Consider the following 17125-nt stretch of genomic DNA (forward strand, 5'->3'; position numbering starts at 1 on the left):
AATTACAAGTTACAAATACAAGCTGTAGGAAGACGTGCCTTTTACGAGTAAAATGTGACTGTTCAGACATTTTTGTATCTTATTCTGTTCAAGATGAGCTTGTCAAAATTTGACAATGAAACCTTATGAATCACTTGCTACTGACTTGTCAAGAATACGATTTTTTTTTTCTGGACAATTAAGTTTTGGTTGTCAATGTGAGGATCTCCTTTGTAATGGCAATCTATCAACTGCAGTCACTCGCAAGGCCTTCAATTCGAGCACATTTCGCTAAAGCGAAAGTAATGTAAGTGATTTTGTTTTGTTTAATGTTTTATAATGCTATTATTTATTTGTTACGTTTCGGATGTTTAGAATTAACAATTTTACAGGATATATCCCTTTAGCACTGTCTAATTTAATACTTACGATTTGGAGACGGAACTGATGTAAGTGACCTAATCCTAGGTGTTAATGATTATGAGTGTTTATAGAAATACATGTTGTTTTTTTAATGAAAAAAATGATAAAGCACTGTGTCTCAAAACGAAAAATTGAAAGAAATAATTTCTTAATAGGTGACAGTAAAGTTTGGACAGTTAATAAAAAAAAATCATTCAGATTATTTATGAATGTATATAAGTAATTTAGACCAACTTTCTTAGAGCCTTACATTTTGTAAGATAGTACTGGTATAGATAATATAACACTTATATGTATACAAGTATAAAATTATACTATAATATAAAATGTATACGTAGATAATTTTTGAAACATTCAATTCTTCTCAGCTTCAAAAGTTCTTCCAATAATTTAAAACATTTTTTTTTTAAATTTACTTAACTTGTTTATATTTAAATTTATTTTGATGGGGAAATTGCGTTGAAGTTTGCTATGTCTGTCAATGAAAATAATTGATTTTAAACCAACTTATGTTTTACTACACTACTTATCGTACAGCACATAATCAAAGGCATCAAAATAAAAACATATAATGTTTTCTGAGATCATGTATTTTATAATTTTACAATTCACAGAATCGAAACATATTGATTTAAAAAATTAATTAAATTTATCGCCCAAATAAAGTATAGGTGTGGATGAGATTGAATAGCTGAAAATGACTCTTTTATAAATGATTATTTTTTGTTTGGTTTTGAATTTAAAAATGATCTATCAGTCTTTTATGTACAGATCAATTATACGAGTATGTACGTTTTAGCACGAATTTATATTAAAAAACAAACATAAATATTCATGTTTATTACAAAAACACTGATATAACTTATCTGATTCGCTTGTAAAAATCACTGCTTAAAAAATTAATTATGTATTAAAATTTGTAACTTTTGTCCACTCATTTGAACAACGATGAAGAATAACTCCAACAAGGGACAGAGGAAAAGACCGATGATTTTACAATCTTTTCTTTTAAAGAACGGTTTAGAAATAATGATTATGGATTTTTTGCGCACTTTACACCTTAATTGAAGAGGGTGTATTTTTATTGTTGTTTTATATATGTATATATAATATATATTATATATTCATTTATCTAATTTGGATAATACCACCTGACCTGGTGCTAATTTCGTTTGTTGGAATGTCACATAACGTACTGGCGCTGAAGTTGTATCTAGCACTATGTCACCTCCGTAATAATGTGATGACAGATCACGGGTGACCGTTCTTTCACCAAGATTGGCCAATAAGAGGTATGTATTTCTTCTAGGATATGCTCTTTCTATAGACACAACGCTTTTATCTATATATCTAAAACAATGAAAGTTACGAAGTTCATTACAAAGATGTTTTAAACTTTTGTTTTAAAAGGGTGCTGGTTTCGGAGAGTATTTGCAAATGTAAAAATTTGTTTGAGTATAAAGCGCAAGTTTAAGAAATAGATAACAATTTAAAATGTTTACCTGATAGCAGCACTTGGAAGGATCTGTTGATTTTTCCATATAGCTTTCATATAAATGCCAGGATTGGAATCTCTAAATGTTGACATTGCTGCTATGATATTAGCTGAACTGATTGGGAGTTTGGCTCTTGAAATTGGTAACCAAGACAGTACGCCACCTTGGCTAAAGCCAACTCCTCTTAATGTATCGCTCCAATGCATTGGTCCCAGATGATGCGCATGTTTAAGATCTAATCTCTAATCAATGCATAAAGGAAATTATATATATACCTATATAACTTATAATTACTGTTTGGTAAATAGGAACGATGGAACTGGAGTACTAAGGGACCAAAGCCAAGAGAAGAAGGATGTTCAAGCATGGACAAGATTGAATGGAAGTTCGTGAGATCAAGTAGCAAACAATCCTGAAACTTCGCAACTGGCTCGGTTCGCTTATGAGAAGATTATTCTGGATTGGTGTAATATTCAGGGGAAAGGCACACCAGATCTTCCAGAGTTTGCTATTAATGTCAGTATAATCATTTCTACCTAAATTAATAATATGGAGAGAAAGGCAAGGGCTTGTAAGAGAGAATGATTCTTATTGATAATGAATTTTGATTGAGATTCGTGTTAAATAAGTAATTTCACCTACGAGAAATAATTTTGATTTCATGCTCAAAACCTGCATTTTTAGATTTTTGCAGCCAAAATTATTTCTATAATTTAGCTTTGGTAGAATAAACAGAAAGAAAACAGGTCAGTGGAATTTGAAATTCTGTTTGGATTCATCGTTTACTAGAAGATCCAATTTACTCTGTTTTTTTGAATTTGATTTGGTAGGTAATATGAACAAAATGATAAATAACGGTGGTAATTTGAATATTTACCTCATCTTCCGGATCATGAATGTCAAGGAGTGCAATTTCATCTCCATAGAATATCCCAGTAGTTCCAGGAAGTGCCATTGTTGTCAGAATAGCTGCTAGTGATAAATTGCCATAAGCAGCTTTAGAAGCCAGTCTATTCATATCAATGTCACCGGTGGTCCAGTATATCCACGGAAATGCCGGCTTTGAATATATAACCCCATTCTGAATTTCGTCCAATTTTTTTTTAATACTTTTAGTACCATCAGTGAATGGATCCACTTTTACATTAATCAAATCAAAAGATTGCATTATAACTTGTAATTTAGTTTCAAGATTATTAACTGCTAGATTTTGTAGTATTTTGTTGACAACTACTTCTGAACAGATAAGAATTTTGTCAAATGCTTGATTGTATTTATTTAATTCGGTTCGCCATTCAATCACTTGTGTTATAAATCGATCATCGTTAATAAAGTATTCTAATCCGTGCAAATAGAAACCATCAACACCTGCGTTCAACCAAAATGTGAGAATATCTGTAACTTCGCCTCGTTCTACGTGAGTCTTGTTCTGGGCGCTTACCAGTATGTGGTTGTTCACTATTACGTGCTTCACAGCATCTTTATCTTCTACTTCTTCATGAGGCCTTACTTTTAATTGTTCAAAATATGGATGTATCGGTAGATCTAGAATTAAAGAGATATTTCTACGATGTAAGCTATCTACTAATACACGAAAATCATCGAAATCTCCAATATTTTTATCAATCTGCGTTAAGTTGGTAACCCTATCATAATATTCTGGATAATGCTGGGTTGTATAAATATAACTCAATCGGAGACCTTTGGCACCAAGTTTTTCAAAATAACCTATCCTTGAAATGATACCTCTTAGGTCACCAATACCATTAGCATCTGAATCTTGAAATGATGGTGGAAATACTTGATATATTAAACTTCCTTGATACCATGACCTTGGCGGATCACAACGTCTTGGTATTGTTGTCATATAACCAATTATAACGCACACGCAGGCCACAGTTAATGACATCACACCCCAAAAACACCATTTACGAATTGCTGTCCAATTCCAATTTACAAAACTATATTCTTGAGCTGATTTACTTAGTCCAAGTAATGTTGCTTTGCTCATTGCTCCTTTTTCCTTTAACAAAAATAAATTAAAAATAAGTATAAACGTAAACAGTCGTGTTTAAAATTCAATATTTCCAGCAAAACTTTACCATAAAATTTTTCTGAAGCTGTATTGCTAAGAATACAAGTCATGAAATCAAGGTTTCAAAACAGATAAGCACGGTATCACCGATATTAGATAGGAATTTTTCAGCATGTATTTACCCCTTGGTTCAACCTTTAATTCTAGAATAGAATAGCTTCAGTAACTATTCTGTTAAAATTTCTCATTACAGTTTCTGGTCCAATACTTTTTTAGCTCAAACGTTGTTTTAATTTTTCGTTTCTGATAACAGAAATTCTCCTTTTTCAGCCTGTTTCAGGTGAAAGACAAATTAGATTCAAACAATTGATTTATAGTATGGAGCTAGAAAAGAATCCTCAGGCAGTTTAAGACTGAAGCTAATAAACGTAAAAAGACCAAGTTTATTTAACTTTGCCAGAATCATGAAACTTATTTCAATCAAGTAACAGAATACAAGTAGAGTCAATAAAGGTACCCAAAATTTAGCAATTCCTGTACTAAGACTCACTAAAATTATTCTCTTCTAAAATTATGCTTATATTGTCATCATTTAAAGCTTCGGAATTACTTCCTTGAGAAGTTGGGCAGTAAAAGATGATCTAAAGTCTAACAAGAGTTGTCTAATTCTGACTCTTGGAGATATTATAAGTTTATTAAGATAAACTTTTTTAAGACGAAACAAAATAATGTTAAGTACAAAAATTTAATTGCTTTGCTCCACCTTGGCAATTCGGCAATTTTAATAATTATTAACTGATTTTCTGAGTTAAATGGAAGTATTGAATCCACCAATAAGTTGGAGTTTCTAAGTTATGGTTTTGAAATGCGAACTAAATAAAACTGTAAATTCTGATTTATATTTTTAAAAACTCTTTAGCTAATAGTTATTGTTTGGTAACAGGATTTACCTGAGAACTTGGATCATTTGAAAGAGCGAGATAATTAAGTAGCTGAGCTGAGGCTGTACTGTCCTGCAACACAGAACAGGAGGACGAAGATGAACTTCCTTCCAAGCCTCCATTAGTCAACAGTCTTTCTGTAAGTAAAAAAAAATCATGGTATTTCTTTGGTGCAAATTTTAAAATTTAATAATTTGGGCTATATATGAAACTCATTATTCGAAAGCAAATTATAAAAGTCCCATACCTGCATTAGTTTCTGTATTTTTTGATGAGTTATCAAGTTCTGGGAAATCTGCATTAGCTGCAATACTAGCTGGAATTGTGCTTATTTCAGTATCTTCACTGGATGGACTTAACTGACGTTCATAACCTGAGGGAAAATACAAAAACATTAGTTTGCAATACAATATTCTATTCTTGATAGTTTAAAGAATTTTATTTTTTTTCTGCGAACTTTACCTGGGATTGAATTTATTGCAAGTGGGTGGTGAAAATGTGCACTCGGTGATGGCGTTAGCAATGGACATATTGATATTGATTCTTCATCCACAGCCGCTAAAAATTCTGGAGTGCTTGGTATGCCTAAGAATAGGCTGTTCGGCGTATTAGGTACGGAGCTCATCTAGACACAAAAAAATTAATCATCAAAAATTATTAAATCTTTACATAGTTAGATTCGGAAGCATGTTTGAACATGTTGCTCCCCAATCAAAATAGAAATACCGGATGAATCTAAGAATTAATTACTGTGTTCGACGTTTACACCAAATTTGATTGTTGCCATAATATGTTTCGATATTCAGTACGTTCGTTTATCAGTAATTAAGTACTTGATTTGAACGTATTCTCGCAAAGCTAATTGATCTGTCGTTTAGAAATTCACATTTTTTCTGTAGAACTGTTATGTGCATTATTAATCAACATTAAATGGAGATCTTATGTAAACTGTTTCCAATAGGTAATGTCGAAAGTTGTGATAGCTTTTTGTTGTTTTCGTTCGCTAAAAACAAGCCTTTATCAAGTAAAATCTGTTGTGTATTCAGAAGTCTGCGTGCCATATGTGACGACTCTAGTCAAGTGATATTTGATTACCAATTGATTTGTGATTACATTGCAAGAATTTTTGTATTATTTGAATTTGATTTCTTTTAAAATGCTCTGTTATTTTATTATTATTTATTTAAACTCGCTTTTCGGCAGTAATCTACGATAGTGTTGTGTTTTTGCCGAGCTCTTCTCATGCAAAACCGTCTCATGATTCTTCACGAAAAAAAGACGAGCGTTTTTTTTTTGCATCAATATGCACAAACTACGATGGTGGCTATTGGTGATCATCCCGTTGAAGGATAGGATCAGAGAAACGATCTCAGCGTGTCACGTTTTCATAATTTTCAATCTTCTCTTCACATGGTTTCTTTCTCTGCCATAGACAAGTTTTACAAGAATTTTTAACAGCTACATCGACCAGAAAGCTATCTTTGCTTGCATATTATGTTGATAATCACGGTGCAGACATAACGCCATTTATAGTAAGACGATTTTCGTTATTTTCCAGGACAAGCAGTTTTCTCGCAAACACCACGGTCTCCAACCGTACCTTATTATTTATTGATTTCCTTAATTAAGACGCATCAACATTTAAAGTAATTTGTGCCCAAAGTTTTTTTTTTTTTTTTAGTGCAGTATTTGTGCTATTTATTATCTACTCTATTTTCTTTTTTTTACGATTAAGTAATTTTGAAAGAATTGCGTATTATATTATTAACACTGGAAAAATATTCTTAAATGAATCTTCTCTTACCATTCCTATAAATAGCTGTTTCAAGTTCTGTTTGCTTTGCTACCTTTTGTGGGTTAATGAGGAGGCAGTACTTCCTTTATAGCTCTAAAAGGTGGCTAAAGAGTAATTAACTGGAAATGTGTGGGCCTTCGCCTCAGTATTTTCTGCTTTATTTCTATCCTTGGTACTTAATATTGTCTTTGGTTGTGGTTTCTAACCTAAATTTTTCAAAATTACTCTTTCACTAGATTAACAGAATTTCGCTAGTCTCCATTAATTCATTTTGGTACTTTTCTTTAATTTTGTAGGAGTCGAGAGAGTTGGATTTTCGAATTGAAAATTTGTAAGCTTTGAAACTTGTTGAATGTATAAAAGTTCTGGAATCAAACTCCCACTACTCTTCTTGCAGTTCTCAAGATTGTAAATTATTTCTTTTTTTAATTTTCTGATATAATAGTAATTCTAGCAAATATTTAATTCGCTGTAGGAGGGAAAACCTGTAAAAGAATTTATAGGAAATTCAGGCACTTCCTTCGTTTAGTAACTTGCGTTCAACCGCATTCTGTATTAGTGGTGGTGGGTGGTGGAAACCTCAATGATTGCGCGAGTTAGTCGTTCTTTCTCTGTCTCAGCTGATCTTGTTTCATTCAGCTATTTTTTTACACTAAAAATTTGTTTTTATACCTGAAGCGAGGGTGTTTTTAGAGTGGTATATGGCGTACTGTTGTTTAATGGCGGCAATAATATCATTTATGCAAAAATCAAAAGCTGTAAAAAAAAGCCTTAAAAGTAGAAATAATTTCATCATGAATAGTATTACCAGTAAGGGATTTCGTACCAGGCCTCTGCCTCTACAGTAAATAACACCTGCAATATCTAAATTATTTTGTTTGACACAATTTTATTATTATTGCCAAATAAGTAGAGGATGCTGAAGCTTTACTAAATCGAACTAGATGCAATATAAATCGACTGTTCTATTGTTTACTTAATCCCCTTTAACGTTGCGATATTATGGGATACCCATAAGAATGATAAGACTTTAGAATAAGTTGGAATATACTCGCCTCTTTAAAGCTATAACTTACGAAGGTCGTTTGAAAAGTCCGTGCAAAAATAAAAACTACTTAATTTTTTGGGGTAAACCTTTTTTATTTTTCAACATAGTCTCCTTTTAGGCTTATACACTTCGTCCAAAGCTGCTCTAGTTTGTTGATCCCTTCCGAATAATAGGATTTGTCCAAGTCTGAAAAATAGCCATTCGTTTCTGCAATCACCTCCTCGTTTGAATAAAATCTTTTTTCCGCCAGCCATTTCTTCATATTGGGGAACAAATAGTAGTCCGTGGGAGCCAAGTCTGGAGAATAGGGAGGATGTGAAACGAGTTGGAACCCTATTTCCATTAATTTTGCGACCACAACTGCTGAGGTGTGAGCTGGTGCGTTGTCGTGATGGAAAAGGACTTTTTTGTGGGCCAATCGTGGGCGTTTTTCTTGCAGCTCGGTTTTCAAACGGTCCAATAACGATGAATAATATGCACCTGTAATAGTTTTACCCTTTTCCAGATTGTCGATGAGGATTATTCCTTGCGAATCCCAAAAGACAGTCGCCATAATCTTTCCGGCCGAAGGAACGGTCTTCGCCTTTTTTGGCGCAGATTCCCCCTTGGTAACCCATTGTTTAGATTGTTCTTTGGTCTCAGGAGTGTAGTGATGTATCCATGTTTCATCCACAGTGACGAAACGACGCTTAAAGTCCTGCGGATTCTTCTGGAACAGCTGCAAACCGTCCTTGCAACACTTCACACGATTTCCTTTTGGTCAAGCGTGAGCAATCGCGGCACCCATCTTGCGGATAGCTTTGTCATGTCCAAATGTTGATGCAAAATATTATGTATCCGTTAATTCGAGATGCCCACAGCACTAGCAATCTCACGCATCTTCACTCTTCTGTCATCCATCACCATATCATGGATTTTATCAATGATTTCTGGAGTAGTAACCTCAACAGGGCATCCAGAACGTTCAGCGTCACTTGTGCCCATATGGCCACTCCGAAAATTTTGAAACCACTTATAAACTTTTCTAATCGAAGGTGCAGAGTCACCATAATGTTTACCAAGCTTCTCTTTAGTCTCCTGAGGCGTTTTGCCTTTCATAAAGTAGGTTTAATCAACACACGAAATTCTTTTTCGTCCATTTTTGAAAATCACTCGACTTCCTCGATTCAAACGAATGCCAAACACAAAGAAATAGACCGATCTGGCTGAAACTTGGTGTGTGTTTTTCCAAGAGATGCTACTAACTAAACATAACCTCAATACGCGCCAGTAGTGCTATCTCTCTGACTTTGCACGGACTTTTCAAAAACGACCCTCGTAGTTTCATAATGTATTGGTTTATCTCTGACTAGGCGTTTTCAAATAACGAGCAGATTTGAATTGTTAATTATTATTATATTTTATCATCTTATCGAAACCTTGCATTTATTTAAATTTCACTGTACTCGATGTGATTCTTCAATTCTAATGTTATTTTTTTTTTTTTTTGAAGAAGTAAAATATATTGAAAATGAGAGAAGTTATATCCTTATTATTGGTCAACAGCAGTACAATAGAATAAATTGTTAACAATCAATACAATCTCGAAATATCTATTTGACCAAACAGAAGTAGAACCAATTCTGTCCTGGAGAACAACTGTATAACGAGTTTTTACAATGGGAGTGTGAATGGCATGTACAATGAATAAAACTGCATTTGTTTCTGAATTTTTTTTTTTTACGGAATGTTAAATTTTTGGATTAATTTTAAATTTAACTAGTCTCTGCTGTATAATGGAAACGTCAGTTAAATATGCTTTCAATAGCAGATAAAAGTAAAAGGGTTGTGCAGATTTTTCAATTTTGAATTTTCACATGAACTGTACGTTTTAAAGCCCCTTGAATTTCAAAAAATGGTTTGTGGCCAACTTAACTCCATAAACTTACACAGTCAAAATTTGACATCGTTTAAGTGTATTCTATCAGATACAATAGCAAATTTTAATGGATAAATACATCCAATCGGAATTGTCATTTTACTAATATCGATTTTCAGTTTTTTTTGGGGGGGGGGGTCAACTTTTTCTCTAGAATAGCTCCAACGATAACTTTTGTTAGTAACGTTTTTCCAGGCAATTCATGTTAGGGCTTCGTTGGGGGAAACTCTAAGAGCTCTAAATGCCATTTTAGTATTACTCTGCCTCTATCACCAGTAAATTATAATTAAGAATTATATTTGTTAATAAGTTCTAACGGTGAGGAAAAATCGATTGACCGATTGTTGCAAGTTCCTCTTTAATTAATAGGATCTTCACTTTTTACTGATATTTTCGTAAATGATTTCGTTTTTTTGTTAACATAGAATATGTTTTTAGTAGGCAGGGTGTAAAATGAAAAATTTGTCCGTTTTTAAAGGCTTTACAACGGTTTTTAACTTTATACTCTCCCCGTTTTAGGTAACTCTATACTTCTGTTTGGAATTTATTTCCAATTAATTGATTTAGGTGTGCCATTTGTGTATTTTGTACAAATTTGTAATTTCATTTCTAATTGGCTGAATTTCCAGTTATCCACGGTTTACAAGAAATCATAGTCAAATTCGAAGTGAATTAAGAAAACAGCACACTGATTCGGAATTGGTCTGGTACCATGGACCTGGACTAGACTGTGCTGCTTAGAACTGAGTTGATATATTTGCGAGAAAGTACGCTTACTGTTTTAGGCCGGGTCGGAAGCGAAGCATACTCACACACACAAATACATAGATTATCTGAGGCAAAAGCTTTTTCGAATTTTCTCTAAAGTGAACTATAAATAAAGGGAAGATTAATTAAGAAGTTAGCGCTTTAAGAGATCCTGAGTTCGAGTTCTGCTGCCTGCCCTTAGATTTTTTCTTCCAGGGACCCCCTTGCAGCTCACAGTCCGGTGATGGACAGGGTAGTATGTATCGAGAGAACTTGTCCGTTGGGGTAGTGCACTGGAAGTGTACATCCTGATTGGCAGTGACCCATATGACGCGCCTTGGTAATAATTATAAATCGTGCTGCACTTAGTAAATTCCAATTTCAGAAATTTAAAGTAGTGCAAATTTAAATAGCTATTCTAGAAATGCTTTAAGGGAGAAAATCAAACCACAATTTTTCTATGATGTGCCGCAACACTATTTGTTGAGGAAGGTTAAAAAGTTGGAAGCACTTGTTGGTTATACTTATGTAAACAAGTCCAGTGTTTGTAATGCTAAAACTATTACATGCTCTAAACATTAATACTTAATCGAATTATAGTTTACGGACATTTTTAGGAGGGGAAAAGCGAGTGCACTAATTAATTTTTTTGACACACTTAACTGAAGTAAGGATAAGTGTACGAGTTATTTATAGAAGTGAATCTAGACTTTTTATTACTTTTACTAACAGTGCTATGTTATCTATAAATAGACATTGATAAACCAATATAATTCTTCATATTTACCTTATGATTACAGCCGAAATTGTAGAACAACGATAAAATAAGAACTATTCAACAGTATTTACGTAGAAACGAACGTAACTGCGAACTTAGAAATCATTGTGATTATATTTAATTTCAACTAAACATTATATTGAAGTATGTTTTGTTGGAGAAATATCAAAGATAAATAAGTGGGAGTGACACAGAGGGTTAAAAATAGAAGAGGGAGTGCTGGCAACCATGTTGATGTTCACAGCTGGTTCAAATCAATACTTTTTAGCGCCAGTTTAAAACAGCGATTGCCGTTTATTGTTAAGAGTTTGTTCCATTTCATTTAATACTTATTAACCCCATTAACTTCTTTATTGAAACACAAGGGGTGCGGGTTTGACTTGCTTCGGTTGGAGCTCAATAGGAATCAAGGGAAATAGAATTATATATTTATTAGCCAAGAAAACCATGGAGGAGGTGAACCATAGTTTCTGAAGACTCCCAGTAGATAGAAGTCAAGGCAAAATAGCAATTTGAGCGACAGAGGTAAAGAACTATAAAAGTATTTTTTCCAAAAGTAGGATTTAAACCTAGTTTCAGAACGCTGAGTTCAAACAAAACTCTCGTCGTTACTATTATTGGTGTAGCTTACCTTTTGGTTCCAAGACAGCCTACTCTAAGTATAAAAAACTTTTATTTGTTCTTTATATCAACGTTTATTTCTACTCACTAATGTCACTTTGATAAAATAATTTTGAAAACTATTTTTAAATAAATGAAACATGGACGTTTAAGTACTGTGAAGCAAAGGCTGCTGTTATTCCCAGTCTCCAGCATTTGCGCAGTTCACTTCTCCTACTGTGATTATTACATGAAAACCCAGTAGCTGCCAAAATTATTAATAATAAAATATATTTATCGGAAAATTTACTTATAGTATACATAAATATTGCTTGTAGGTGTAGCAGATTATTTCATCTGTTCCTCTTCAGTTAGATTTCTCCAAACGTTTTAGTTATGCTGATGGGATGAAAGACAAAAAAAGGTTGCTCTAATATACTAAATGATAGTGTAAACAAATTAAATATATACGCCAGAATTTAAGAAAAAACAGAATGACGATTTGGGTCATGAAATTGAAAAATAATACTTCAGCCTTCAATGAATCCCTTGTTCGCGCTTTATATTAAATAATTTTTAAAGGAACGAGGGAACGTGCTACACCCTAGGCGACGCTTTTGAAGTCTCTTTCACTTGTTAACTGTTGAAGTGCTAATATGATTTTTATTGAAATACGCTTTCTTTCTTTTTTTTTTTGTCTTTGTGCATGTGTTAGCATTTGCTTATTAATTCTTTTGCAACCAGCGGACCCAAAAGAAAAGTTATGTACAGTCTACTGCAAAAGAGAAGTAGGTAGCCTGGAAATTGCTCTAGACATCCGCAACTTATAAAACCTAGTTGTTTGGCTGATCCAAATGTCTCTTAGGGCGCGGTTTTAATGCAGTGCCCAAAATTATTAAAAATATAATTATATAGCAAAAAAAGTTTTGCATTTTGAGGGGCGGGAAGGCTTAGCCTCATTTTAAATCCTTCCCGCAGCGATTTCATAGGTACTTGTACTATTCCAGTTTAAATGTGACTTATCCTGCTTATAATGATCAAACAAAATTTCTGAATCAACCAACAGCAACTTAAAGAATTCTTTACTTTTTTTTCGAAATCTTAGATTAACGAATTTTATTTTAATACTATTTTTTTTATGTAATTTTCTTAACCATGACCTTAGAAACAAAAAGGAAAAAAACTTGAGGGACATTTGATAACGTCTAACTGGACTTTATACAATTTAGTCACGTAAATATTGCATACATATGAAAATAGACTTTTATTACAATCTTTGATACAGAGACGTGACTTAATACTTATATCGTTCTTATCAATGATTGCTTTCAATCCTCCATCGAAACGTCAATTTTCTTTTTTATTCTTTCAGATTGGCTAAACTGTTTAGCTTTTTTATTTTCCTAAATAATTTGAGAATGGGTTGCCTTTATTTAGTCCTTAGTTTTGGGTCTTCGGTCTACTTAGATTTTTTTTACTTTCTTTTACTCCGAGACAGATGAAATTTTGAGTTGGTACTTGGCATCGAAAATAAATCAAACATTTAAAGTTTCTTTGCGTACTTTTTTTTTTTGTAATCGTAATGAGCACAACCTTGGTTTGTGCAAAATTGAAAACTATCTCAGCTTTCGATTTAAACATGTTAAAATCTCTCAACCAGAAATGTAATTTACTAGTCGTCTACTACTTAACCACACCCAAATTGTTAATCGCTTTATTTGTACATTTTTTTGAGGGATTTTTTTGGAGTACTTCTTTCTATACATACTATATCATTTTTAGTTATGCGTTTAAAGTTCATGACTGACTGGAATTAGGTAAAAAACGTTTCGGAATGCGCTTTCCTAGACAAAAAAAACCTTCGGGTTTGTAGAGACTTCCTTCTAACAGGCTAGAAAACTGTTTCTGGTTACATTGTTTAATCTTCCGTTCGTTCTTATTTTCTCCCTTATTTCATTTTCCATTCTTCAGTCTCTTCAGGATCGTCATTTAGATTGGTCTCCTGCCACTGTCGCCAAGTTTACTGCTTTTTATTTTCTAGTACATCAAATCTCTTTTAATAAATAATTTGTTATATGAGCAAGAAGAAAAATGAAAGAAACAAGTTGAACTGTTTTTGAAAACTTATTAAAATTTCCAAGTTCCTTTGTGTTAAGGGGGGGAAAATTCGACATTACGTCCAGATGTAACCTTTCGTTGTCTAAAGGTGAAAATTAAAATAATTATAATCAGGGATATCATTATAGGAAACTATTAAATAAACTGCAGCACAAAATTAATTATGAATTTATTAATATTTTGTTTTTTATTTTTATTATTGTTATAATAAAAGCAATTTAACGTTTTCGCTCCTTTTCTCGGGAGTAACATTTTTCATAATTGAAATAAACAATTCAGACAGATTAGTGATTACAATGATACATGGATTCGTTGTTATAAATCTTTAAAGAAAAATCTTATTTATAATAATGAGTTGATAAATTTAAAAATGGTATTTAGGCCCCATAATTTTATTAAATAAACATTTCCATTTTTTTTTGTAAATTAAAAATTTAAATATTAAGACAACTTAAATAATAATAATATTTTTATGAATCATTTCGTGATGATTATGTTTTATTAAACAAATCTTTTTAATACATGGAATAATAATTTATTAAATCCTAATTTGAAACAAATCCTTCTTGCATGTGTCCCTAAGGATTACATTCGTGTTTTTATGTGTACAATACGGAATTGCTTTTCCTGTACATTATTTAATTATTTACTACAGAATGGTGAAATTATTTTCTTAATCATACTGGATTAGAGTTTTTTATTATTAATTTTTAATTTCAAGGATAAAAAATAAATAAATTTAACGAAAATCACAGATTAAGAAGTGGTGGAGAACATAGCAGAATTCATGCATTAACATGCAAAATTTGAAATAATACAATTTATTCCATTCATTACCATTCAAACCAATTTTTATTTAATAACTCTGTGTAAAGAAAATAAACATGTCATAAAAATGGCATGATTTAACATGCATTTATCAGGATGAATTAATTAAAGTAAAAGAATTTTTATTTATGGTAAACCTACTGTTAGAGATAAGAGTCAATGAATGAAGCGCTTGAATGAATGACTAGAGAATGTGAAAAGTCACATGTTACAATAAATGACTAGATGTGATTACTGTTGTTTTCTTGATATTCACAGAAAATGGGATTTTCGTATGTTCCATAAATTATGTATTTTATGCATATTGCAATTGAAAGTTTTTTTCGGGCATGAATGATACAGCATCAAATAGCGTCTTTTTTTTTTTTGTTTAGCTTTAGCTGTCTTTGCTGTTGTAAGAAATGAATTGAAAATATCCCAAAACTTTCATCATGAAGCGGGTATCTTTAAAAAAACAAAATGTACAGTCGCTAATTAATGTTTTGCCACGTCTCATTACAATGTCAGGTCTTTCACCCAGGAGTTGGCTTTGTGCAGTCGTGGTGTACGGACACGTTAGTTGTTTCTGTCTCTGCTTTGTATTTCTTTTTTGTATGTATGCAAATTATTAACAACAATTAAAACAAAACAACATTTTAAAATGTTGAGGTTTAATCAAAATAAATAAATATAAATTTATAAATGTTAGGTAAAAATTGTTAAGTCAAACTATTTCAAAAAAATAAAAAACTATAGGATTACTAAAACAAAAAATTCATGCATTAAATTCCATTTGGTACAAGCGTAGCATTCCATGCATTGCCTCCGGATTCGGTATATAGATCTGATTGATCGTTTACTACATCCCTATAGAAAAAAAACAATAAATTAACAAAATAAAAATAAAAAATTAAGAAGAAAACTGCAGCAGCCCCTAGACTGTCTATTATGGTGGATTTTGATTAGAATGATAATAGTCGGCAATTAATTTATGTTGCATCTTTAAAATGTTATTATCTCAATTTAAAAAAACAAAATATAAAAAATATCTTTCAGATTTTTAAAAAATATTTTGCGTTTTAGAATATTATTTCAACTTCTTTTGAGACTAACGGCTGGAAAGAAATTAGAAAAGGAACACCTTGGTTATTTGAGAAAACAGTTCAGTATTCTTTTTTTTATTCATTATTTCCGAGTAAAATTATTATTACTCGGACGAATTTGGAAATATGAGAAAATTAACTCTGAAAATTTGTCCTCTTTAGAGAACATTCCTGGTTACATTTGATGTGCAAAACAAGAATTAACATTTATTTATTTTGAATGAAAGATGAAAGTGGGCTAGCAACTTCTTTAGTGATCTTGGTGTTCCTAAGCATATTCCAGCCTAATAACCTAAGTATACCGACACATATAGGCGCTTGGAGAGGTAGTTGCGTATCCTTCAGGCAATCTCTAGTTCATCTTAGATCCTAACAAATCCTAGCTCTTTGCTGACGACTATATTTTATGGACAAACAATGACATTTGAAGGGGGATCCACAGTAGATTATATTTAGATCATGGTGGAGTTGGTATTCAGTTAGTCACTCTTTCTCAGCAACTTAAGGAAGAAGACGAAAGTTACGGGTGTTTTGCACGTTTTTTTTTTTAACATTGTAGCCCAAGATCGGTAACGATTATACAATCATGTAAAATTTCGTGATCACTTTGAGATCTCCTTTAAACTATTGTAAAGATCTTATCTTCTGAACTCTTTCTCTCTTCGTGAAATTCATGTGAGCAATTCGTATCCTTAAGAAGAAGGTTACAAAGTTGCTGGTTTGATCTGCCAATAGCAATGACCTTCATAACTTAGCTGTGCTATTCGAAACCTTCTTCTTGTGAGATAAAGTCTGAAGCTGACTTCAGCCACCAGACGGATGTGAAAGGATTTGCAGAAGACCATAAGAGAGATGTGCTCCCATAATTTTCTCCTATTTCTTTTCCTAGGCTCTCGGTAAGGGCAATATCTCAAACGAGTTAGGTTGTTCCTCTAATATTTCTTTACAGTATGCGAGAGTACTTAATTTTAATGTAATTACACTAATCAAATAATGTCGTTATTCAACAAAATTTATGGTAATTTTATTTTTATATTTAATGAAGATTTCTTTGTTATTATTAAGTTAATTGCCAGAGATGGTTGTGCAAGAGTTTTGATTATCATATTAATAAATTTCACTTATTTTCTCCTTTTCAACCCTTTATTAAGAATTAAATAAATAATATAATTAACAAATAAAATTATTTGTGCTTTATGCCTCTATTTATTTAATTAGTTCTTTTTATTAAATTTTATCTTTATTATTATCAATTTAATATATTTAACTCTTCTTTCTTAATATGAAAATAACTTTTTATGTATATATAAATATTTCTGATGCTTTATAACAAAAAT

At 32.0% G+C, this 17125-nt stretch overlaps 2 protein-coding genes and 1 long non-coding RNA gene across 34 annotated transcripts in view; 1 reads left to right on the forward strand and 2 right to left on the reverse strand.

Annotated features, from left to right (window-relative positions):
• LOC141456803 (uncharacterized) overlaps positions 1–17125 on the forward strand; it is a 120459-nt gene that overhangs the window by 14068 nt on the left and 89266 nt on the right. For 28 of the 31 annotated variants that reach the window (XR_012460008.1, XR_012460024.1, XR_012460023.1 and 25 more), the window contains 3 exons: positions 94–1694; positions 2207–2414; positions 4877–5013. This is a non-coding gene — a long non-coding RNA (uncharacterized lncRNA). Of the gene's footprint in view, positions 1–93; positions 1695–2206; positions 2415–4263; positions 4447–4876; positions 5014–11395; positions 11686–17125 lie in introns of those variants that run through there. The other 3 variants (XR_012460022.1, XR_012460015.1, XR_012460037.1) reach the window with 3 other exon arrangements.
• LOC141456794 (uncharacterized) lies at positions 975–11971 on the reverse strand. Of its 2 annotated transcripts, none has more exons than XM_074133078.1 (7): positions 11792–11971; positions 5337–5499; positions 5122–5247; positions 4884–5011; positions 2776–3921; positions 1905–2140; positions 975–1752 (listed from the first exon to the last, which is right to left on the reverse strand). In XM_074133078.1, the coding sequence occupies exons 2-7, from the start codon at positions 5497–5499 to the stop codon at positions 1527–1529; spliced, it is 2025 nt and encodes a 674-aa protein (XP_073989179.1). In that variant the 5' UTR covers positions 11792–11971; the 3' UTR covers positions 975–1526. The 2 variants fall into 2 exon arrangements, with proteins under 2 accessions (XP_073989179.1, XP_073989178.1); XM_074133077.1 differs by lacking the exon at positions 11792–11971 and adding an exon at positions 11170–11358.
• Gpb5 (Glycoprotein hormone beta 5) overlaps positions 14031–17125 on the reverse strand; it is a 29661-nt gene continuing 26566 nt past the window's right edge. Inside the window, exon 4 of the mRNA XM_074133084.1 lies at positions 14031–15552. Within this exon, the coding sequence (XP_073989185.1) occupies positions 15468–15552 (85 nt within the window). The 3' untranslated portion in view covers positions 14031–15467. The remainder of the gene's footprint in view (positions 15553–17125) is intronic.

Source organism: Rhodnius prolixus, unplaced genomic scaffold (assembly GCF_049639745.1).
Source record: "Rhodnius prolixus isolate KJV_2025 unplaced genomic scaffold, Rpr scaffold_10, whole genome shotgun sequence".
In the NCBI taxonomy this organism is placed as follows: Eukaryota; Metazoa; Arthropoda; class Insecta; order Hemiptera; family Reduviidae; genus Rhodnius; species Rhodnius prolixus.

Bases quoted from the DNA above. Each gene is read 5' to 3' on its own strand.
- LOC141456794 (XM_074133078.1), bottom strand. From the start codon at position 5,499: ATGAGCTCCGTACCTAATACGCCGAACAGCCTATTCTTAGGCATACCA. The intron at 5,012-5,121 runs GTATGGGACTTT...TTTTACTTACAG, and splicing joins AAATACAGAAACTAATGCAG to AAAGACTGTTGACTAATGGA. The intron at 3,922-4,883 runs GTAAATCCTGTT...TTTTTGTTAAAG, and splicing joins CAAATGATCCAAGTTCTCAG to GAAAAAGGAGCAATGAGCAA.